Here is a 25,355-nt window from a genome sequence, read left to right on the forward strand (position 1 = left end):
TTTTCTCTTCCTTCCTTACTGCTTTCCCTTCGTCCTTCCTTCCTTCCTTCCTTCCTTCCTTGACCCAGGAGGACAACAAGAGGGTTAACATAATGAAATAGCATATTTTTATTATTTTTGGTTGGTTCATTTCATCCACTGTCATGAATGAGAGCGTTGGAAAAAATAAAAGAGTATAAATCTAAAAACAAAAGAGAGAAAAGACAAGACATATAAAATAGGAAACACATGTTACAGTGTCCCACAAAACAAAAAGACCAATATTCAAATCAGGAAACCCAAGTTTGCTGGAAAGTTCCCAGCACTTATTCACCACTCCATCATTACGTATTCAAAACAAAATAAACAGAATACAAACAAGACTCACGCTCAGTTTTATAATCACCTACATGAATATTTTTAATAAAACACCAGGTTAAAGAGTTCAGAATTTGTGCAATTTGCAACTGAAATATCTCTAAATGAATCAAATGGAATCGAGACTTTATGAATGAGTGATGTCATGTACTAACCGTGTGTTTATGTTTCAGGGCCTGTTTTGGAGAACACGAGGTAAGAACAACCCGACTTCATCTTCCTCCTGCTCCTCTGATTCATCACCTCCTCCCTTCTCTCCTCTGTTTATCTGCTCTCTCTCTCCCTCCTCCTCCCTCCTCTGTTTTCTTTTCATCATGACCTTCCATTATTAGTTCGTCCTCCCTTCACACAGAGGTTATTGAAGGTTTCACATTTTAATTAGATTTTCAGTTTTTTTATTCCAGTGATTCAGCAGTTTTAGTTTAGTTTTGTGTAGAATTTAATCGTTTTTATTTAGTTTTTATTAAAGGGATAGTTATACATTGTGGCAAATTGGCATAATTAGAGGTAAATACAGAGACTGCTTGATGAAAAACTGTCCCTGAAGGCAACGTACATCAATGCATGCATGAATTTCCCTCTAAAACAACTCTGTCTGGTAACGTTGTGTTATTATCTCATAGCGTGGTGAATGTGCAGCTCACAACTTGTCCACCAGAGCGTTGTGGAGTTGTTGGATTGTGTATTTGATGAGTTTGATGAGGGAAACCAAGAAATCCCATAATGAGCCTCTGTAGCGTAGCTCTGAGCAGCTCACGGCTCTGCTCCGCCGTTCTAAAAATAGCTTGCACCGATAATTAAAGGTAACAAACCTACTGCTATGACTATAGGGATTATGGTGATGGGCCAATTTGACTAAATGTTGAACTATCCCTTCAAGTCTCAGTCTTAGGTGTTCAGGTTTTTGTAGAAAGCCTCTGAATATGAACTTCCAAATTAGTGGGATTTTTCCCAATTTAGTTGCATCCCATAATGTTCCCAGTTGAGTTTAGTTTTGGATAGATTTTATTTTGAGTTGCTAAAGTCCTTCACGTGTCCTTCAGGTCAGCCCGGTGCCGTGTCATCGCCAGGGTCGCTTCTCCTGCAAACGACCTTGCGGACGACCTCTGACCTGCGGAAACCACACCTGCAGCCAGGAGTGTCACCTGGTAACCGATGGCAACAAGGTGACGACCGAATGAACGACCTCATAACCGACATGTTTTAAAAATATATATATATATATCACTAGGGGTGGGAGAAAAAAATCGATTCACATAAATATCTAGGGCTGGGACAATACGCTTTTCTCCCGATTCGATTCTTCTGCGATTTTTTGGATGGCGATTCGATTTAAATTGCGATTCTACGATATTGCCGATTCTCTCGATTTTTAGTCTGTATTTTTAACATTTATCTGCACACAAATACTGTAAGAGCCTATAAATTAACATACTCCATTATAAAGTGAACTTAAACCCTTTTTAAAACCTGTACTCTCTGTATGTAAAAAAAAAAAAAGGCTAACAAATGCACATAGCACAAAATAAAAAAAATAAAAAAACTTTTGAAAAAAAAAATCGATTTAAAAATCGTCAAAAAAGATATCGTGATGTGAATCGGTTTTTTCTCCCACCTCTATAAATATCGCAAAATCTTTTTTGACGATTTTTAAATTGATTTTTTTTTTTCAAAATCGATTTTTTTGGGGGGAATTTTTTTAAATATTGTGCAATGTGCATTTGTTCGCCTTTTTTACATACAGAGAGTCCAGGTTTTGAAAAGGGTTTAAAGCAGATATCAGTGGCACGGCCGTTTCGGCTAATGCTGTGTTCAAGGCAGGCTTTTGAAACCGTAAGTTACAGCTTCAAGTCACAACTACGACTTGGTAGCGTTCCAGGTAACCCGTAGCTCGTGTTTTTACCGTCCTGTTGTCTGTGAAAGTTCCCTATAACGGCCACTCGTAACTTCCGACCCGTGAACTCGTACCAGATCGAACTGGTATGACTTCACAGGAAGGAAAAACACAAAGTACGAGTTTCCTTGAACGCACCATGAGTTAGCAGCCCCCGCCCTTGTCAGGCATCAATTGGTCCTCGTGCTACGTCACCACATTCACGCGCATCCCTTGGCTGCACACACAGCCCTTCATGCCGTTCTCTCCCCTCATTGGATAACACTTGTATCCCACAAGGAAAATTTTCTCCTCGGGTTACAGCAGAGCAGAGTGACGGAGAGACTCGTGTTTAGGCTGAAATACTTCATGTAAGTGATTGCTGACGGAAAATAGGACTATTTAGGACTTATATTAACAAAAACATTCCACTGATATCTGCTTTAATTTATAGGCTCCTACAGTATTAGTGTGCAGATAAATGTCAAAAATGCTTAAGACTAAAAATCGAGGAAATCTGCAATATCGTAGAATCGCAATTTAAATCGAATCGCCATCCAAAAAAAAATCGTAGAAGAATCGAAACGGGAGAAAAGCATATCGTCCCAACCCTACTGTATATATATACTATACTGTATATCACGGTGTCAATAGGAAGTGAACGTCTGTCTGTCCTCTTGACTTCCTGTCCGCAGTGCGAGGCGTGCGAGGACGGCTGCTCTAAGCCCCGCCCCCCCGGGTGCCCCCACCCCTGCTCCCGCCCCTGTCACCCCGGCAACTGCCCCACCTGCAGCCAGATGATCCGCCAGCGCTGCCACTGCAAGATCAGCATGCTCTACGTGGAGTGCACGTCAGTACACACACACACACTCACACACACACACACACACACACACTCACACTGGAGGGTTTTCCTAATTGAACTCAGACCAATTAGCGACTGGCTGAGCTGCTGCTGCTGCTGCTGCTGTTTCCACGGCAACAGCAGACGATTGATTGAAAACACGTGTGAAGATGAAGATTTTCAAGGTTTTTGTTTGTGTCTCAACAGGAAGTTGACATCAGCTGACGAACGCACAAAGACGCAGCTCGGCTCCTGCAACAACCAGTGTCCTAAAGAGGTACACACACACACACACACACACACACACACACAACACACACAATACTACACACAGACACACACTCTCCAGACCTCTGGTTGGGCCCCATTGCATCATGGAACTTGTTTATCAGACTTTGGAAGTGGAGTCGACTGCTTCCATTACTCTGCCTCTGTGTGTGTGTGTGTGTGTGTGTGTGTGTGTGTGTGTGTGTGTGTGTGTGTTGTACTGTGTGTGTGTATCTGTGTGTGTGTGAGTCTGAGTGTGTATTTGTGTGCGATTCGTCCTTTGTTCTGTAGCTTCTGTTGTTTTTCTTCCATCTCGGTCAATAATCAATAACTGTGAGTGACACTGCTGCAGTAACACGACACCGTCTGTCTCTCACACTCACACACACACACACACACACACACACACAATACAACACACACACACACACACACACACTCTCAGCCTCTCTCCTCGGTCGTGTTTCACTTTCACCTGGGAATGATTTAGCTTCTCGTTCTGTCACTTACTGGCACTGACACACACACACGGGCAAATGTTTGTTTGAAGTGTGTGTGTGTGTGTGTGTGTGTGTGTGTGTGTGTGTGTTCAGTTCTGTTTTCACAGGAACAGCAGTAACTTAACCTCCACACACACACACACAGACACACACAGAGTAGAATAACAAACACATTCTCACATTCTCTCTCCGGGGTTCAGTGGTTCAGTGGTTCAGTGATCGGCGGTTCGATCCCCGTCTCTACTGTCTGTTTAATCAATAATCATTTCCTCTGTTTGATCTCTGTGTGTGTCTGTGTGTCTGTGTGTGTGTAGTTGAGCTGCGGTCATCGCTGTAAGCAGGTGTGTCATCCCGGTGTGTGTGCGGAGAAATGTCAGCAGAAGGTGAAGCAGCGCTGTCCCTGCCGGAGGATCAAGAAGGTACACGCTCAGTCACACACACACACACACACACACACAGACACACACACTATATACATTGAATACTGGTGGTTTCATCGCCCTCTGTTTAATCTGTGTGTGTGTATGTGTAGGAGTTCCCGTGCTCTCAGGCGACTCAGTGTGTCGTTCAGTGTGACGACGCCTGCAAAGACCAGCAGAAGAAAGTCAGCCAGGTGAACAAACACACAATCACCTTCCACAGCATCAAACATTTTAATATTGACTTGAAACGCGAACTGTATTTTTCCAAAATGGCCGCGACAGTGTTTTTTGTAACCCCGTCTATACTGTGTGTGTGTGTGTGTGTGTGTGTGTAGCTGAAGGAGGCGGAGCAGAAAGCAGCTCAGGAGGAGGAGCAAAAGAAACTTCAGGTTTGCAGAAACTTTATTTATCGTGTCAGTTGTTTCAAACTTGTTACTGTTTTATTGAGATCAATAAAGTTGTGTTTGAACACATGTAGTGATGAAGAGTAGAACCTCAGGATCCGATAAATGCAATGTGCATAAACAGAACTGATATGTAAATATATGCAAATATGTAAATACATATGTAAATATTTTGAAGAAAAAAGGTTTAATAAAAACGTCTTAACTGTTAATGACACAGTGTTTAATAAAATTGTGTAGATTAAATTATTATTATATTATATATATTAAATTACAATATTATTCAAACTTGAGACTAACGACCTTTAAACTACTGAATATTAAGAAGCTCCAATCAGTTGATTCAACAGGAAGAGGTGGTCTCTGAATTCTTTGAACAAACCTTTATTAACAGCCTGTTAACATGACTCCGCCCCCTCAGGAGGACTCTATTTATCATGTTAGTTGTATGATGATGGTGAAGATGATGAAGAGTTAAGACAGTAGAACCTCGGGATCAGATGAATGAAATGATCATCAACACAAAAACAACAAAACAGAAAATGATATGTAAATATATGCAAATATGTAAATTAGGCCTGTCAAAGTTAACGCGTTAATGCATGCAATAAATCCAGGAACAATAACCCGTTAAAAAGAAATTAACACACGATTAATTTTAAATAACACATCCTGTTTTGAGTCACTACTAGACGGGGTTTGTCTCGTATTTTTGGATGTGTTATTGTTTTTCTCATCTGTAAAATTGCATCCTTAAATTCTATTGGATTAACTATAAATTAGGGCTGCAATTGATGATTATTTTCATCAGCGTTTCTCAAACCACCAGATGACGTCCTCAAATGTCTTGTTTTGTCCACAAACCAAAGAGAGACTCAGTTTATTGTCGTAAAGGAACAAAGAAACCAGAAATGTTCACATTTAAGAAGCTGGAAAGAGAATCTCGACTTTTTTTCTTTACAAATTACTCAAACTGGTTATTAGATTATTAAAATAGTTGACGATTCATTTAATAATCTGTTATTGTTCAATTAGTCGATTAATTGTTGCAGGTCTACTTGGGACTAACGACCTTTAAACTACTGAATATTAAGAAGCTTTAATCAGTTGATCCAACAGCAGGAAACGGTCTTTGAATGAATCTTTATTAACGGCCTGTTAACGTGACTCTGCCCCCCTCAGGAGGAGCTGGAGGCGTTCGAGAAGCGTCAGCAGCGAGGAGGCGGGAAGAGGAGGGGGAAGAGGGGGAGGAAGGAGGAGGTGGAGGACGAGCGGGGGAGAGCGGGGCGCTGGTGGAGGAGATGCTCCGCCTTCGTCCTCGTCCCGCTGGCCGGCGCTCTGCTGTCGGCCGCCGCCTACTACCTCCTGACCACGGCCTGAGCCTGTCAATCATCTCTGTCTGTGCTGGCCCCGCCCCCCAGGCCACGCCTTCTTCTTCTGTGTCTTAATTCCTGCTTTGATAAAAAAAGAAAAGAAAAAAACTGTTTGAGTAACTTTAGTTTAGTTTGTTTAGTGACGTTTGGTACCGAGACGATCAGAGCTCCAGATATTGATTATTACCATCATCAGTCAATCAATTTGTCAATTTTATTCAGAGAAAGTTTGAAACGGGAAACAACTGAAGTGACCGAAATTATGAATCAGGAGGTGAAACAGCTTCAGAACCGATCAATAACACAGTGATTATCAGCATCTGTTTAGAGACAATTACAGCATTTGTTGTTGATACAGTGTTCTGATTCTGTTTCCATATTGATCGTTTCACTATCAGTAGCATTGATCTGATTGGCTCGTTTAACTGAGATGTTCTGGATTCACAGCTCGACTTTTCTTTGTCTTTTATTTTGAAAATTCAAATAAATCAACAGTTTAAAATGAACCATGGCTCTTTGTTTTATTTTGTAGAGACGCTGATGGACTCAGAAACTCTGGTTTATCATTCACTTCATGTTTTATATCTAACAACGTTTTTGTGTTTTCACTGGTGGAAGAGGTGAGTTATGACTTTAAATGTCTTCAGTTGATGTGTATTTATTTTATTTTCCTCGTCCATTCTTGCAAAAAGTCTGTTAAAACATGCTAACTAGCGTTTACAAGCTAGTGCCTTTGAGATGTTTTGCCTCGAGCTAAGCCCCGCCCCCCCGAAATACGTCACTCTGTTTACAAGCTGTGAAGGGGTCTATTAAGTGAACACAAAGACGTTGATTAAAGTTTTAACTGTTTTAACAGAATCATTATAATAGTTGTTTACAATGGAGACAGTAAATGTCCCCACTTGTCAAAAAGTCCTCATTGGTCGAAATGTCCTCACTGGTCAAAATGTCCCCACTTGTCAAAAAGTCCTCATTAATCAAAATGTCCCCACTTGTCAAAAAGTCCTCATTGGTCGAAATGTCCTCACTGGTCAAAATGTCCCCACTTGTCAAAAAGTCCTCATTAATCAAAATGTCCCCACTTGTCAAAAAGTCCTCATTGGTCGAAATGTCCTCACTGGTCAAAATGTCCCCACTTGTCAAAAAGTCCTCATTAATCAAAAAGTCCTCATTAATCAAAATGTCCCCACTTGTCAAAAAGTCCCCATTAATCAAAAAGTCCTCACTTGTCAAAAAGTCCCCATTAATCAAAAAGTCCTCATTAATCAAAATGTCCTCATTAATCAAAAGGTCCTCATTAATCAAAAAGGTCCCCACTCTGCGGTAGGACCACGCACGTCCCCACTAAGGTACATTTATATGTATATTCATATAATTTTATAAACACACACACTACAACTTATATCTATATAAATTTTGTGTGTGTGTGTGTGTGACCGAGAGTGAGTGTGTGAGTGTAAGAGAGAGATTTAACAGGAGTGTGTTTTGGGATTTAAGACACAGGCACGAGGCTCACGTCCCGGCATGCACTTCACCGTTAAGTGTGTGTGTGTGTGTGTGTTTAATCCCATGTTGCGGCCCCATCACGTGCAGACAACCTGAGCTCTCTCTCTCTCTCTCTCTGCAAGTGTGTGTGTGTGTGTGTTTCAGAGAGAGAGTGGTGGTAGACACACACACAGTGGCAGTGAACGTGGGGAGAGAGAAGGAGAGAGAGAAGGAGAGAGAGAGGGGGAGTGGGCGGAGCCAGCGTGTCGTTCTCCGGTTAGTTACCGGAGCAGCTCGCGGCGGCAGACAGAGGGATGGTCTCGCGCTCAGCGGCGGGTCATGTTGTCCTGCCCGCGTGTCACCTTCAGCGGAGCGGGAACAGCCACGGTAAGGCAGCGCGCGCGTGTGTGTGTAAGTGTGTATGTGTGTGAGAATGTGTGTGAGTGTGTGAATGTGTGTGTGCGCGCACTGATGTTTGTCTGTCAGGGGCTTCTGTCTCTGCTGCTGCTTCTGCTGCTGTCCTTGTCTCTGTCCTCTGTCTCCACTGTGTCTCTGTCTGCTGCCTCTACTGTCTCTATTTGTCTCTACTGTCTTCTCTTTCTACTGTGTCTTTACTGAATCACTGTTACCTCTATTAGTCTCCACTCTTCTGTCTGTCCTCTGTCTCTATTTGTCTCTACTGTCTCTATTTGTCTCTACTGTCTTCTGTTTCTACTGTGTCTTTACTGAATCACTGTTACCTCTATTAGTCTCTACTCTTCTGTCTGTCCTCTGTCTCCACTGTGTCTCTGTCCTCTGTCTCTACTGTGTCTCTACTGTCTCTATTTGTCTCTACTGTCTTCTGTTTCTACTGTGTCTTTACTGAATCACCGTTGCCTCTATTAGTCTCTACTCTTCTGTCTTTGCTCTGTTTCTACTGTGTCTCTACTGTCTCTGTCTTCTGTTTCTACTGTGTCTTTACTGAATCACCGTTGCCTCTATTTGTCTCTACTGTCTCTGTCTTCTGTTTCTACTGTGTCTTTACTGAATCACTGTTGCCTCTATTAGTCTCTACTATGAGTGTCTGTCCTCTGTCTGTATTTGTCTCTACTGTCTCTGTCCTCTGTCTCTATTTGTCTCTACTGTGTATCTACTGTCTTCTGTCTCTACCGTGACTTTACTGAATCACTGTTGCCTCTATTTTTCTCCACTCTGAGTGTCTGTCCTCCTCTGTCTCTACTGTGTCTCTATCCGTCTCTACTGTGTCTCTGTCCTCTGTAGATGAAACTGTCGTCGTCTCAGTGTCGATCGTTATTATCATGAACTGAATCGACTCATCAATAAGTTTGCGTGACAGTAATTCAATATTAATTGATCGTCTCCAACATGAACTCATTATTTTCACTTTGTTAATTAAACTGATTTATATTTAAATTAAGAAAGAAAAAAACGCTGAAACATTAAACCAGATATGAGTTTAATGTTATTGATTTTTAACAGTTGTCTGGTTTATTGATTGATTGATTGATTGATTGATGTACGTGGTCACTTATTATCAATAGAAACATAATCAGTCACTCAGTGAAGATGCTCTGATGATTGATAGATTCAAATTAATAATCGATTTGTATAATCAATAACAGATAAATCAGTGTCTTCATCAGCTGTAATTTTATTTATTTGATCTTTTATGACTCAAGGACATTTGTAATTTGATTGATCTTTTTCTTTTTCTTTTTTACCGCCTAATAGTCGTTATTCCAGTTTGAGTCACATCATCCGTGACTCATTGATTATTGATTCTGATGAATAATGTTATCAATATTTTCTCATATCAATAATCAATGTCAATATTCAATAATCAGAACAAAAGTCAGATTAGAAATAAAACGTCACTCTGGCCTTCAAAATAAAAGTCTGGATGGCTGTTGTTTACAAACGTGAACAGAAACAGGAATAAAACAATAAAATATTTATTATTTGAATGGTCAATAAATGTCCTGATTGAGTTCTCTATTAGGCTAATCAGTAAAGAGAGGAATCAATAATCAATAAAGAGGACAGGAAGTGGTGGAATGTGGATTAATTAATTGATTAACTATCATAATGAAAGTCAGATTAAAAAATAAAATGTCACTCAGGCCTTCAAAATAAAAGTCTAAAAGTGAATAAGATATTGATTATGTCAGTGATCGATTAGGTTCTGTATTAATCAATAAAAAGGAGAGGAAGTGGTGGAATGTGAATTAATTGATTAGTGATTATTGGTGATATTGATGCTCAGGGCTGATCGATCAGTCACGTTTAAAGGCTGTGAAATCAATCAATCAACCGATCAAGTGTATTGAACAGCAGAGAGAAAGAGAGAAAAAGAGAGAGAGAGGGTGGTAGAGCGAGCAGCGGTATATAGAGCAGGGCGGTGTCGAGTGTTGGCTCGCCGTCACATCACTTCAAAAATAACTTTGACGTGTCCAACGGAAACTCTGACACACACACACACACACATACACACACACACACACACACACACACACACATACACACCCCCAGTAAAAATAACCCTCTGTATGAGGGGGCAAATCCTCACACAGGAGTATAAGGGCGGGCATATCCTCACACAGGAGTATATGAGGGGGCATATCCTCACACAGGAGTATAAGGGCGGGCATATCCTCACACAGGAGTATATGAGGGGGCATATCCTCACACAGGAGTATAAGAGCGGGCATATCCTCACACAGGAGTATATGAGGGGGCATATCCTCACACAGGAGTAAAAGAGCGGGCATATCCTCACACAGGAGTAAAAGAGCGGGCATATCCTCATACAGGAGTATATGATGGGGCATATACTCCTGTATGAGCGGGCATATCCTCACACAGGAGTAAAAGAGCGGGCATATCCTCATACAGGAGTATATGATGGGGCATATACTCCTGTATGAGCGGGCATATCCTCACACAGGAGTATATGAGGGGGCATATACTCCTGTATGAGCGGGCATACCCTCACACAGGAGTATAAGAGCGGGCATGTCCTCACACAGGAGTAAAAGAGCGGGCATATCCTCATACAGGAACACAGGAGTAAAAGAGCGGGCATATCCTCACACAGGGGTAAAAGAGCGGGCATATCCTCAAACAGAAGTATAAGAGCGGGCATATCCTCATACAGGAGTATATGCCCCTTCATATACTCCTGTATGAGGGGGCATATCCTCCTGTATGAGGATATGCCCGCTCTTATACTCCTGTATGAGGATATGCCCGCTCATACAGGAGGATATGCCCCCTCATACAAGAGTATATGAGGGGGCATATACTCCTGTATGAGTATATGTCCCCTCATATACTCCTGTATGAGGGGGCATGTCCTCATATTCCTGTATGAGGGGGTATGTCCTCTTGTATGAGGGGGCATATCCTCCTGTATGAGGGGGCATGTCCTCTTGTATGAGGGGGCATATCCTCCTGTATGAGGGGGCATATCCTCCTGTATGAGGGGGCATATCCTCCTGTATGAGGGGGCATGGCCTCCTACTCCTGTATGAGGGGGCATATCCTTCTGTATGAGGGGGCATGTCCTCATACTCCTGTATGAGGGGGCATCCACTTTCACCCCAGATTTACTCAAAAATAGAATTTTGCACAAAGTTTGGCCTACATCGTCTGATAGATGAGTTATTACACTACTTTTATGACCCAGAGTGGGCTCAAATTCAATCTCTTTTCTGTACACCTTTAAAGATGAACTGTAACCAGTGAGAGTGCATTCTCGCGTTAGGGGGAAGCCAATCACGTGTTTTGTGGGTGCGATATGGGCATTGTATGAGGGGGCGTGGCCTCCTGAGTGAACGCTCTCCTCCTCCCCCTCCTCCTTCCTCCCCCTCCTCTTCCCCCTCCTCCTCTTCCTCCTCCTCCTCCCTCCTCCTCCTCCTCCGTCCCCCTCCTCCTCCTCCTCCTCCTCCCTCTTCCTCCTCTTCCTCCTCCTCCCTCCTTCTCCTCCTCTAGGTCCGAGCACCTGACGGGATGACGGGCGGCGGCGTGGAGGCGTGTCCTCACAAACTGGCGTCGACCAATCAGCTGAGACTTCTCCTCTACATCCTGGTGCCCACAGTGAGTCTGTTGGCCGGACTGCTGCTGCTGCTCACAGGTACACACACACAGACACACACACACACACACACACACACAGGGATGCACACACTTATACACACACACACACACACACACACAAGGACGCACACACAGAGACACACACAGGCTGGAGGAGGTGTAGGAGGAGGAGGTGACACATTCAGTCATTTTCTCTCATTAATTCACATTAGTGTGTGTGTGTGTGTGTGTGTGTGTGTGTGTGTGTGTGTGTGTGTGCTTCCTCTGGTCGTCATGACAGCGTCCAGCCCCTCAGCCAATCACAGACACAGAAACACTCTGAAGAATTTAAGATATTTACACTCAGGTAGTAAAACAACTCCTCCTCCTCCTCCTCCTCTTTTATCACTCCCTCTTCCTCTTTTATCACTCTATCCTCTCTTCTCCTCTTCCTCTTCTTTTCTCACTCTTTCCTCCTCCTCTTTTCTCACTCTCTCCTCTCTTCCTCTTCTTCTTTTATCACTCTTTCCTCCTCCACCTCTTTTCTCACTCTCTCCTCTCTCTTCCTCCTCCTCCTCTTTTATCACTGTTTTCCTCTCCCTTCCTCTTCCTTCTTTACTCCCACTCTTCACCTCCTCCTCCTCCTCCTCCATCTCTTCCTCTCTTCATCCGTCTGGTTTCTCTTTCCTTTCTTCTCTTCTACTTTTCTTCATATTTCTTAACGTCTTCCTCTTTCACCTTCTCTCTCTTCATCCTCTTCATCTCCTGTTCTTCTTGTTCTTCCCCCTCTTTTCCTCCTCCTTGCCTCTCATCTGTTTCCCCTCTTCTTCCTCCTCCTCCTCTTCCTTTCTTCCTTTCTTCACTAAATGGCTTTTTCACACTGAGCGCCTCTTCTTTGTCGTCTTCTTTTCTTCTCTTTCATCTTTTCTTCCTCCGCAGCTGTTTTTCTGTTTTATTTTCCTCGACTCATTACACACACACTGACACTCATAAATCTGTGTGTGTGTCTGTGTGTGTGTGTGTGTGTGTGTGTGTGTGTGTTCCCTCCATTAAACACCTAATGTCTCTTTGTCTCCGTCCCCTCCCCCCTCTTCCTCCTCTTCCTCCTCCTCCTCTCCCACTGATCTCCTGTATAAGTCACAGCTACAGGAGCCGATCAATACATGTATTGACTTTAAATATCAGTGATTGGCATGAAAGAGACATTAAAGATGTCTGGGGCTTTTATTGTGAAGGGGTGCTGAATGTGTGAGTGTGTGAGTGGCAGATGAAATGTAAATAGATCAGTCTTTGCTTCACCATGGTAACTAGATCACTCTGACACTATTCATAGAGGTTCACAGTGTGATACAGTAGCTGATGTAGCGCACATACCTTTGACACTACGTACGTCCCGTTACACACACACACACACACACACACACACACACATCTTAACTCTGATTGGCTGATGTTCTGACTCCGCCCCCCTAAATTGACACAAATTAGACCACGGACCCCCATTGGACAAAATTTTGAAGCAAACACCAGAAATACACAAATATTTGTTCTGAGACTGAAGAATGTTACTTTTTTTGTCAATGCACGTTTAAATTAGGGCCAATGGCGTGAATTTTTGGAAATGTTGTTTTTTCTAGAAAAAATGTGAAAAAACATCACCTCTGAGATGTAGAAGGTGTTTTATAGAAGATTAACACACATTTCAGGACAGAACAGTGTGTTTAATAGTGGGGGGACGATACCTGACAGTGATAATCACTGCTGTCAGGTGTTGTCCCCCCACGGATGTAAAGGGCTGAATGTAACAAGGCTGAAAATCACAGCTCATGTCTGTTCTGATGATACAAGTCAGAGGTGTAAAACTCAATCATGTGGGAGCCTCCTTTATATTTAACAAGGGGGGGACAGTATCTGACAGTACAGTTGTCAATATGATGATATTATTTACATAGTTTTATTCCTGTATTTCACGCCTACGTTGACAGTTTGGGGGTCGTGTGTCGTCACCTGTGTGTTTTCTTCTTCTTCAGGTATATTCGGCAGCGGCCTCCTGGACTCCAGTCCTCTGCCGACGGCCGAGTCCGTTGCCGACGGCGACCTCGGTTACTACGCCAACAGCACAAACCCCACTTCCTTGGAGGCGGAGAGCGTCTCGTCTTCGCTGCAGAGCGACGACAGCGGCGATGACGACGTCACGCGCCTCAGCGAGAGCACACCCGGCGCCACGGCAACGGCCACCGCGGCTGCCGGCACTCCGACGCCAACGGCGACTTCCTCCTCTCAGGCCACGCCCACCCAGCAGCCCTCCTCCTACACGACGCCTCCTGATTGGCTGACGACGTCTCTGACATCACTGAGCACCACCTGGATGATGAGCACCACCTCAGCACCAGACGCAGGTATTATTGGAAGTTTGGTTTGGTCGACTACTGTGTCGTGTGTCCCGACCGCGAGCTGTGGCTATTAGCTTAGCTCGTTAGCTCCTATTTACTACTTATAAAACGGAAAGGTGAAATCCGGCAATCTGATTGGCTGTTAACCGTGGTATAATGAGCATATACCACGGCTACTTTTCTAAAACCTCATCACAGCGTAGGCTATCACTCCGCGTCAGGCACGTATGACTGGTATGAATGGAAGTTGTTGTCATGTATCCATGACAACGGACTGTTGCAGTCCGTAGCAAAAGACAGTTGATGTTTTTACGATGTTAAAAAATGGACTAAAGTAGTTGAATTGACATGTTTAAGGTGAACTTTCACCTCCGGGGAGGGTTAACAATGGTAGAGGGGACTGAGCAGTGACAGAGGAAAATACCAGATGCAGAGCTACTTGGAGCTAACGTTTGGACAGCTGGGAACAGTTTTTTATTGGATAATATGTATTTCTGGTTAGATAAAACTACATGAAATTGATTGCGTATCCCTCTATCATATTGCCATTATTGGTAACCGTTTTATAAAAGCAATACATCATATACCACGGCCTGTCGTGATATATTGCTTAAATATTCTACTACAGTTTCTTTATTAGATTGATTTAATGCTGCCTGTTATTGTTGGGATGCTGCTGCCCAACTCCTGCTGCTCAGGCAAACGGAGCGAAGGCAAATATACGTCTGAGGAGTTTATTGGTAAATAGCCGAAAAAAATAGTAGCTAACATGCTAATGTGAGCTTGCTCGTCTTCTCTGGCAAAACACGGCCACATTGCATTGTGGGGTACGGGAGTAGAAAGTAGTGTAGGCTACATCGCTTGTTCACTCAATTTTGCAGTGCATTGTGGGTGTTTTGTCGTCCACTACAAAGTGAAATTAATCACGGAGAATTCGAACAACACTACAAAATGGCGAACACACTATATAGTTAGTGGAAACAACGCTGCAGGCACATGGGTTAAAGACTACAACTCCCAGAATCCTCTCTGTCTGTCTGTCTGTCTCTGTAATGGTCGTGTCCTTCTCTGTCCAACACTGAAATCTGATTAAGAGGTACCTGAGTGTGTGTGTGTGTGTGTCTCTGTGTGTGTGTGTGTGTGTGCGTGTGTGTGTGTGTGTGTGTGTGATGATAAATCGTTCATTCGGTTTCTATTTTAACATTCCCCTCGTCTCGGTGTCTGTCCCTCCGCTGTCCTTCAGTGTCTCTCTCCCTCTCTCTCTCTCTGAGGTGAATGCTAATGAGCTCCGTCTGTCCTGTCGTCTGATTGGACGACACTCACAGAGGACACGCACGCGCACACACACACACACACACACGCACACACACACGTCTCTGACTTTGATCTGTCCGATGAAGATGCGTATGTGTGTCTGTGTGATGAGTCTCCTTCAGTTTAACGGGGAATCAAACCTGCGGTAGTGACGTACAGGTGCATGTGCGCTGTAAGCTCCGCCCCCTTCCTCCACTAGTTGTTGTTGTTGTCGTCATGGTAACGGCGCGCCTCGTGTCCCTGCAGGCAGCTGTCAGCCGGTCGTGGAGCCTCAGTGCAACATGTTGCCGTACAACCAGACGTGGCTGTCGTCCTCCGTCGCCGTGGTGAAGAGCTCGGAGGTGGACATGTTGCTAAGGTAACCGCCGCATCCAAACACACATATACACACACACACACCTGGACTGAGCTGTATGTGTGTGTTGCAGGTTCTTCAGCTACCTCAGCAGACTCTCCTGCTACAGACACATCATGCTGTTCGGCTGCTCGCTGGCGCTGCCCGAGTGCGTCGCCGACGGCAACAGCAACAGGTAACGCCACGACGACGACACACACACATGCTTACTCACCTCTCTGTGACCTCTGACCGCTGGTTATGGAGTTGTTATGTTACCGTCTGTGCGTCTGTGCGTGTTCAGGCATCTATTATACTCTATTACACTCTACTGCTACACTCTATTATACTCTATTACACTCTACTGCTAAACTCTATTATACTCTATTACACTCTACTGCTACACTCTATTATACTCTATTACACTCTACTGCTAAACTCTATTATACTCTATTACACTCTATTATACTCTACTATAGTCTATTACACTCTACTGCTAAACTCTATTATACTCTATTACACTCTACTGCTAAACTCTATTATACTCTATTACACTCTACTGCTACACTCTATTATACTCTATTACTCTCTATTACACTTTACTACAGTCTATTACACTCTACTGCTACACTCTATTATACTCTATTACTCTCTATTACACTTTACTACAGTCTATTACACTCTACTGCTACACTCTATTATACTCTATTACACTCTATTGCACTCCATTATACTCGATTATACCCTTCTGCTCTCTATTACACTCTATTACACTCTATTATACTCTATTACACTCTATTATACTCTACTACAGTCTATTACACTCTATTGCTACACTCCATTATGCTCTATTACACTCTATTGCACTCCATTATACTCGATTATACCCTTCTGCTCTCTATTACACTCTATTGCACTCTATTACACTCTACTGCTACACTCTATTATACTCTATTACTCTCTATTACACTTTACTACAGTCTATTACACTCTACTGCTAAACTCTATTATACTCTATTACACTCTACTGCTACACTCTATTATACTCTATTACACTCTATTATACTCTACTACAGTCTATTACACTCTATTGCTACACTCCATTATGCTCTATTACACTCTATTGCACTCCATTATACTCGATTATACCCTTCTGCTCTCTATTACACTCTATTACACTCTACTGCTACACTCTATTATACTCTTTTACTCTCTATTACACTTTACTACAGTCTATTACACTCTACTGCTAAACTCTATTATACTCTATTACACTCTATTACACTCTATTGCTACACTCCATTATGCTCTATTACACTCTATTATACTCTACTACAGTCTATTACACTCTATTGCTACACTCCATTATGCTCTATTACACTCTATTGCACTCCATTATACTCGATTATACCCTTCTGCTCTCTATTACACTCTATTGCACTCTATTACACTCTGCTGCTACACTCTATTATACTCTATTACACTCTACTACAGTTTATTACTCCCTATTACATTCTACTGCTACACTCTATTATACTCTATTACACTCTACTCCCCTCTCCTACCCTCTCTTCCCCTCTCTTCCCCTCTCTTCCCCTCTCCTACCCCTCTAGGCGTGTGGTGTTGCCGTGCGCCTCGTTCTGCGAGGCGGCGAGGGAAGGCTGTGAGCCCGTGCTCCAGATGTTCAACGCCTCCTGGCCCGACTTCCTGCGCTGCTCCCAGTTCAGCAACGCCAGCGCCGCTGCTGTCGCCACGGCAACAACAATCACGCCATCTTCATCTCCATCACCATCACCATCACCTTCACCTTCACTGTCGCCCGTGACAACAACAACATCAGGCCCCGCCCCTACCGCCTGTTACACGCCGCGACAGATCAAAGGGAAACCATGTAAGTGAACACACACACACACACATTTTTTTATTCAATCTTTATTGAAATTCATCATCAATAACAAACAAATAACATTGAATTGAACAATAAGAGGATTTAAAGGCTTTGTGGAAAAATTAAATAATAAATAAAAGTGATAAATAAATAATTAAAAAAAACATACATAAGCATCCAGAGCATGGGGTACACACGTTTACACACTTACACACTCAGAGCTGTGACATCACGCCCCTCCCTGCTCTCTGATTGGTCGGCAGCTGTGTGCGGCGGCCAGGACCACTTCCTGTGTGCGACGGGGATCTGCGTCCCCCAGAAGCTGGTGTGTAACGGATACAACGACTGTGACGACTGGAGCGACGAGACACACTGCGGTGCGCGCACACACACACACACACACACACACACACATTAACACACACACACACATTAACACACACACACATTAACACACTCTAACACACACACACGCTGTATTGTATTGTGGTGGTGTGTAAATAGCAAAGGGAGAGTTTTTGAGCTCGTTGCCGCGGTGACGTGAGCGCAGGTGACTGATTGGACGACGGCGGGGTCAAAAGAATGACATGGGTGGTCGTCATGGCGACGAGAAACTATAGGCTGAGAGAGAGAGAGAATTTTACTCCGTCTTCCTTCTTCTTCCTTCCTTGACCCAATCTCTTCCCTTCCTCCATCTTTCTTTCTTTCTTTCTTTCTTTCTTTCTTTCTTTCTTTCAGTTTTTCACTCTTTCTTTCCTCCCTCCCTTCTTTTCCTCCTTCTTCCTTCTTCATTCCTTAACTCAATCTGTTCCCTTCCTCCATCTTTCTTTCTTTCACTCTTTCTTTCCTTCCTTCCTACCTCATTTCTTTTCCTCCGTCTTTCACTCTTTCTTACTTTCTCTCTTTCTTTCCTTCCTCTATACATTCTTTTCCTCCATCCTTCCTTCTTCTTCCTTCCTTGAGCCAATCTCTTCCCTTCCTCCATCTTTCTTTCTTTCTTTCTTTCTTTCTTTCTTTCTTTCTTTCTTTCTTTCTTTCTTTCTTTCTTTCTTTCTTTCTTTCTTTCTTTCTTTCCTTCCTTCCTTCCTTCCTTCCTTCCTTCCTTCCTTCCTTCCTTCCTTCCTCCCTCCCTCCCTCCCTCCCTCCCTTCTTTTCCTCTGTCTTCCTTCTTCTTCCTTCCTTAACTCTATCTGTCCTTCATCCTCCATCTTTCTTTCTTTCTTTCTTTCTTTCTTTCTTTCTTTCTTTCTTTCTTTCTTTCTTTCACTATTTCACTATTTCTTTCCAACTTTCCTCTCTCCCTTCTTTTCCTCCATCCTTCCTTCCTTAACTCAATCTGTTCCCTTCCTCCATCTTTCTTTTTTCCACCCTCCCTCCCTTCTTTTCCTCCGTCTTCCTTCTTCTTCCTTCCTTGACCCAATCTCTTCGCTTTCTCCATCTTTCTCTTTTTCTTTCTTTCTTTCCGCTTTCCTTCCTTCCTCTATACCTTCTTTTCCTCCATCCATCCATCCATCCTTCTTCTTCCTTCCTTGACCCAATCTCTTCCCTTCCTCCATCTTTCTTTCTTTCTTTTCTGTCTTTCCAACCTTCCTCCCTCCCTTCTTTTCCTCCATCAGTCACAGACACAAACCAGATTCACTTCACTGTCGGAGAAACAGAGACCGAGCTTTAACTACTCAGCTGATCAACCCGTCATTTCATTATCAATCAATCAATCAATCAATCAATCAATCAATCAATCAATCAATCAATCAATCAATCAATCAATCATTTAATCAATCCATTCTTTCTCCAGTTTGCACAGAGAGCGAGTTTCGCTGTAACACCGGTCGGTGTCTCTCGCCCACTCTGGTGTGTGACGGCTATGACGACTGTGGAGACCTGAGCGACGAACTCAACTGTGGTGAGAGACGACACACACACACACACACACACACACACACACACACAGGCACTTTTACTGACGCAGTTTGGTGGATCAACTGTGGGATCGGGGGGGTGGAGGGGTTTCCACTACCACCACCTGTCCATCTGCCTCCACTGTGTGTGTGTGTGTGTGTGTGTGTGTGTGTGTGTGTGTGTGTGTTGGGGGGGTTTCCTGTGTCTCAGCTGTTTACGAGGGGCTTTGTGCTTTTATTTTGGTGAACAGGGAGCAGCAGCACTGAGTGCTCTTATTATGAAGTGAATTATGACCCTCTGTGTGTGTCCTTGTGTGTGTGTGTGTGTGTGTCCTTGTGTGTGTGTGTGTGTGTTGCAGTGTGCGACCTGAGTCGTGAACATCGCTGTGGCGACGGTCGCTGTGTGTCCAGAGACTGGTTGTGTGACGGAGACCACGACTGTCTGGACAAGACGGACGAACTCAACTGCTGTGAGACACGTCACACTCTGCTGCTACACTCTACTGCACACTATTACACTCTATTACACTCTATTACACTCTGCTGCTACACTCTACTACACTCTATTATACTCTATTACACTCTATTATACTCTACTGCACTCTACTACACTCTATTATACTCTATTACACTCTATTATACTCTATTACACTCTATTACACTCTACTACACTCTATTATACTCTACTGCACTCTATTATACTCTATTATACTCTATTACACTCTATTACACTCTATTATACTCTACTGCACTCTACTACACTCTATTATACTCTACACCTACACTCTATTATACTCTATTTTATTCTATTCTGTTTAGGGGTGCAATGATTAATCCACGTAGTCGACAAAAATCGATAACAAAATTAGTCGCAAACGAATTCAGCAGTTGGAAACGTCATTTCTTCAGACTAACCTTGTTCACATGGAGCCAAATTTTCATTCAGTTTGGACTTCTGAATACTAATCTGAATGATTAGTATTGGACTTCTGAATACTAATCTGAATGATTAGTATTCAGAAGTCCAAACTGAATGAAAATGCTTCGTATAAATAGCTAAATAAGAATAAACAGAGGTGGAATAAACCTTTTCTTAAACCTAAACAAATTAATATTGTGTCATGTAACCACCAGTGAAACTGAATGTCGTCTGGTTCTGTTCTTTCTGCTCCGTGTCGAAATGCGTAGTGGCGTTTCTTCACTTGCAAACGCTTGAATGAAAGAGTAAAACAATGAACAACTACTGACAGCTCAGACAGACCATAGGAGGATGTTTGGATTTCTACAGTTCTCAACCGGCCTGAACATTAAAATCCCACCGGACTCGACGCAGCTGACTGGCATTAATTCTCAGCCCGAATCCGGCTGAAAAAAATGACCCGAATCATTTCTGTATCATTTGGTCCCGAACCGGCTCGCCATCAGTTAACCAGAAAGACTCATTCAGAATGAATTCAATCAGAGAGAGGAAAACGTCTCCATGGAAATCTACTGTAGCAACTGTGGAGCTGAACTAAGCATTGTTCCTTCCAGTCTCTGTTGGGAGTTGCACAATCCAAGTAGGATGTGTATTTCAGGACAGAACAGACATGTCCTTTCATATTTAATAGAGCGGCGGGGGACAATACCCACCTGACAGTACTCTCCGTCTTTTAATTAAAAGCCATTGAGTAATTGTACGCTTCATAATCATCATCATCATCATAATAGTCGTTAGTTGCAGCACTAGCTCTATTCACATTATCCTCTACAGTTGTTCTGAATGTGTATAAAACGGTTCTCAGTGAGACACCTGAGGAGCGTGTGCAGTGGGACGACGACGACGATGATGATGATGATGATGATGATGATGATGAGGAGGCGTTCAGCTGCCGCCTCAGACTGAATCACACATCAATCTGCAACAGTCGGAGCGGCGTTCGAGTGCGAACGACGTCAGAGCAGTGGGCGGGTTAATGACCTGACAGCTTCTTCACACTGTGGACGAGTCGACAAACCATCAAAATAAAAGTCTCATGTTTCTAATGACTGGCTGAGTCACACACCGCCGATGATTCATGCAGCTGAAATTAACTGATGTGTGTGTGTGTGTGTTTTGTGTGTTTTATATTCAATTCAATTCAATTTATTTGAGGTGGGACAGTGCATGTTCATGAACGAAGCATAAAATCATAAACAAGCCGGATTGTAGCCACAGGCTAATTTCCATCCGTTGTCCCATACATAGATGTGCCCGAGTACAAATACAGTAACAATAAATAAAAACAAAAACATGTTATAAAATAGCAGCATTCAGTTTACAGTACAGTAGAATAATAATAATACAGATTCAGTACCGTAGTACGACAGTAGTACAAAAGTGCAACCGTGTCTCGGGCAGGGGATAAAGTGCTTACAATCATCCTGGTAGTAATATCTAGTAGAAGCTGTGTTACAATGATAGGCCTAAGGATATTGTGTGTTTTGTGTGTGTGTGTGTGTTTGTGTGCAGCGTGTAAGAGTCAGGGTCTGCTGGAGTGCAGGAACGGTCAGTGTATTCCTTCAGCGTTTCGTTGCGACGGAGAAGACGACTGTAAGGACGGCAGCGACGAGGAGCACTGCAGCCGAGAACAGAGTGAGACGTCCGTCTGTGTCGACTCGGCACCATCTCTGTCTCTGACGATGATGATGTCCTTAGAGCGCTGTAAAAGAGAGTAACGACAACATGCATTGGTCCAATGGAAGCGCCTCCTGATGGAGGAATATGGGTATTGCAAAAGCGCCCAAGAACTGACATCTCTGCATTGTTGGTGAATGAGCAAGTGTGGTGTTTTCAATAATTTAAAGGGATAGTTCAACATTTTGGCAAATTGGCCCATTGCCATAATCGCTATAGTCATAGCAGTAGGTTCATTACCTTTAATTGTAGGTGTAAGCTATTTTCAGTACGGCGGAGCGCAGCAGCTGGCTGCTCAGAGCTACGCTATGGAGGCTAACGGAATTTCTTGGTTTCCCTCAAACTCATCAAATTCAACATCCCAAAACTCCACAGCGCTTTTGTAGACAAGTTGTGACCTGCACAACCACCACGCTATGAGATAATGACGGAACGATACGAAACGGAGCCGTTTTCGAGGTAAATACAGGGTAAATACGGAGACTGCTTGCTGAAAAACTGTCCCTGAACGCAACGCGCATCAGCGGTTTTGTATGAATTTACCTCGAAAACGGCTCCGTTTCGTATCGTTCCGTCATTATCTCATAGCGTGGTGGTTGTGCAGGTCACAACTTGTCTACAAAAGCGCTGTGGAGTTTTGGGATTTTGTATTTGATGAGTTTAATGAGGGAAACCAAGAAATTCCGTTAGCCTCCATAGCGTAGCTCTGAGCAGCCAGCTGCTGCGCTCCGCTGTACTAAAAATAGCTTACACCTACAATTAAAGGTAACGAACCTACTGCTATGACTATAGCAATTATGGCAATGGGCCAATTTGCCAAAATGTTGAACTATCCCTTTAAGGACATTTATAGATCACCCACGTTAATAGCATCATTGAGGATCCTTTACAGATAAACATTAACACATACACACTAAAAACAGTTGGGTTAAAAATTAACCCAATTTTAACCCAACTGCTGGTTCAAATAAGGATGAACCCCTTTTTTGGGTTATTTTAACCCAATGGGTTGGGTTAATCTTTTTGACCCAACTTTTGGGTTGAATATTCAACCTAAGAGTTGGGTTATGCTGACTACAACGTTGGGTTATTTTTAACCCAACTATTGGGTCGTGTATAAAGCACTTGCTCGACCCAACCCGAATGTTGTAGTGCGCGGACAGCATTTTTCAAATGAACCGGCTGGTTAAGTCACAGAATTACCCAACCCAACCCAACAAATGGGTTACTCACTGAAAAATAACCCAATTACTTGCACAACCCAGGAATTGGGTTAAATTCATAGCCCTATAACCCTGAAAATGGGTTAAACTCTGGAAACCCAAAAATTTAACTCAACACCAATAACTCAGAAATTGGGCTACAGAGATAACCCAACATTTTTTAGTGTGTAGGCTAGTAAAAAAACAAACAACAAAAAAACAGTTGTCTACATTAATGTTTCAATCTACATTTTGTAATTAACAAATTATAAGTATAATTTGATATGACCAAGACAACACACATACATTGGGGTGAATGAGTTTTCTGGGCGCTTTTGCAATACCCATATTCTGCCACTCGGGGCGCAAAACCCTTAAACCCTTACCACGGGAGTCAATGGTGGTGCCCTTACTCTCTTTTCCAGTGCTCTAGATGTCCTCACCCACCGACCCTCTAACATCCGTCTGTCCCTCTGTGTGTGTGTGTGTCCAGCTCAGGGTGTGTGTCCCCCCGGTCAGCCCAGCTGTATCTCCACTTCCTGTCCCTCGGTGTGTACGGGAGGCAGCGCCACCTGTGACCCCCCCCGCAACAACAACAACAACTGCAGTAAGTCCCCACTGCAATGGAAAGGGACATCGGGACAGAGACATTAGGATAGAGACATTAGACCACAGAGTTTCGACCCTTGGTGGTTGTCCCTGGTCTTGACTGTGTCCCTGTGTCCCCCTGATGGTTTCTCTGGTCCTAAATGTGTCCCCCTATCTCCCTTAATTGACCTCTGGCTAAGCTCCGCCCCCTCCACTCACTTGGACAAACAGTCAACATTCAGTGACAGTTGCTATGGCAGCTGTCACAGTAGGAGACATTTCACAGGAGGCAATTGATGATTTTTGGAGACAGAAAGATTAAATATCATCTGGAAGTCACCAAAACTTCACTTAACTTTACTGCTATGGCTGTCGGTTGCCGCGAAATGCCGATAGCGACGGGCTAATTTCTGTTAGCCTGTCTATGGAGTTTTACATTATACGTTAGCATTAAGCTAGCGGGCTTTATGCTTAGTTGTGACACTGGCTAACATCTAAACATCTCTGACAATATGTTGCCTCAAATACGTTGTTGACTTAAAGCAGAAGTAAGTGGTCCGGTCGTTTTCGCTAATGCTGCGTTCCAGGCAGGCTTTTGAAATCGTAAATTACAGCTTCAAGTCACAACTTACGACTTTGTTGCGTTTCAGGCAACCCACTCGTGTTTTTCTGACCTGTTTTACCTGTGAAAGTCACTATAACGGCCACTCGTAACTTCCGACCGGTGAACTCGTACCAGATCGAACTGGTACGACTTCACGGTCGGAAAAATACGAGTTTCCTTGAACGCACCATAACAGTCCTGGTCCCTACGTCACCACATTCACGGCGTCCCTTGGCTGCACACACAGCCCTGCATGCCGTTCTCTCTCCTCATTGGATAAAAACTGTAGGATACGATAAATGTTTTCTCCTGGGCTCAGAGCAGAGCAGAGTGACTGACAGACCCGTGTTTCAGACCAAACACTCTATAGAAGTGATTGCTGTCGGAAGATATAACTATTTAAGACTTATATTAACACAAATATATCACTTACTTCTGCTTTAACTTAGAACAGATGTAGACATCCTTGTTAAGTTTATCCAGGTTTAGTTGGTGTTGTGGTCTACCGCTTAACTTTATCCAGAGCAGACACTTCTCTCGGTTGAGATGTGGCTTGGGAAAAGGTAAAAAAATCCCCCCCGTGGCCTCTCAGGATACCTAGTGTCGGAGTTTCATGTACCCCATGCGCACCATTTGACCATTTTAAACTTAAAATGTCAAGAAAAAAACATATGAAAACGATTGAAAACTGACTAACTGCAATGCATTTCAATGGACGTGGAAGCAGAGAATGTCCGAGTGTATGGGCTAGCTATGCGCACTGTGATTGGCTCATCGCGTTTGGGGGCGTGGCTTAGCCATAGGTCAATTTTCTTCCCTGGTGGTTTCTGTGGTCCTAAATGTGTCCCCCTGACTGTGTCCCCCTGGTGATTTCTCTGG

At 43.4% G+C, this 25,355-nt stretch overlaps 2 protein-coding genes across 2 annotated transcripts in view; both read left to right on the top strand.

Moving 5' to 3' along the window:
* Nucleotides 1-6,546, top strand: part of nfxl1 (nuclear transcription factor, X-box binding-like 1) — a 39,028-nt gene extending 32,482 nt beyond the window's left edge. The window contains exons 16-23 of the mRNA XM_085759091.1: nt 531-552; nt 1,401-1,523; nt 2,926-3,080; nt 3,282-3,351; nt 4,156-4,260; nt 4,374-4,454; nt 4,599-4,652; nt 5,850-6,546. Coding sequence (XP_085615217.1) covers nt 531-552; nt 1,401-1,523; nt 2,926-3,080; nt 3,282-3,351; nt 4,156-4,260; nt 4,374-4,454; nt 4,599-4,652; nt 5,850-6,047 — 808 coding nt within the window. The 3' untranslated portion in view covers nt 6,048-6,546. The remainder of the gene's footprint in view (nt 1-530; nt 553-1,400; nt 1,524-2,925; nt 3,081-3,281; nt 3,352-4,155; nt 4,261-4,373; nt 4,455-4,598; nt 4,653-5,849) is intronic.
* Nucleotides 6,547-7,767: 1,221 nt separating this feature from the next.
* corin (corin, serine peptidase) overlaps nt 7,768-25,355 on the top strand; it is a gene marked incomplete at its 5' end in the record, with an annotated part of 30,390 nt that continues 12,802 nt past the window's right edge. Inside the window, 12 exon segments of the mRNA XM_085759089.1 lie at nt 7,768-7,797; nt 7,799-7,928; nt 11,523-11,657; nt 13,630-13,998; nt 15,553-15,664; nt 15,735-15,836; nt 17,254-17,531; nt 17,792-17,905; nt 19,324-19,431; nt 19,786-19,896; nt 21,918-22,040; nt 23,778-23,891. Of these exon segments, the coding sequence (XP_085615215.1) occupies nt 7,768-7,797; nt 7,799-7,928; nt 11,523-11,657; nt 13,630-13,998; nt 15,553-15,664; nt 15,735-15,836; nt 17,254-17,531; nt 17,792-17,905; nt 19,324-19,431; nt 19,786-19,896; nt 21,918-22,040; nt 23,778-23,891 (1,726 nt within the window).

The sequence above is a fragment of the Trachurus japonicus genome, chromosome 18 (assembly GCF_045865225.1).
Source record: "Trachurus japonicus isolate A0001 chromosome 18, Traja_1.0".
NCBI lineage: Eukaryota > Metazoa > Chordata > Actinopteri > Carangiformes > Carangidae > Trachurus > Trachurus japonicus.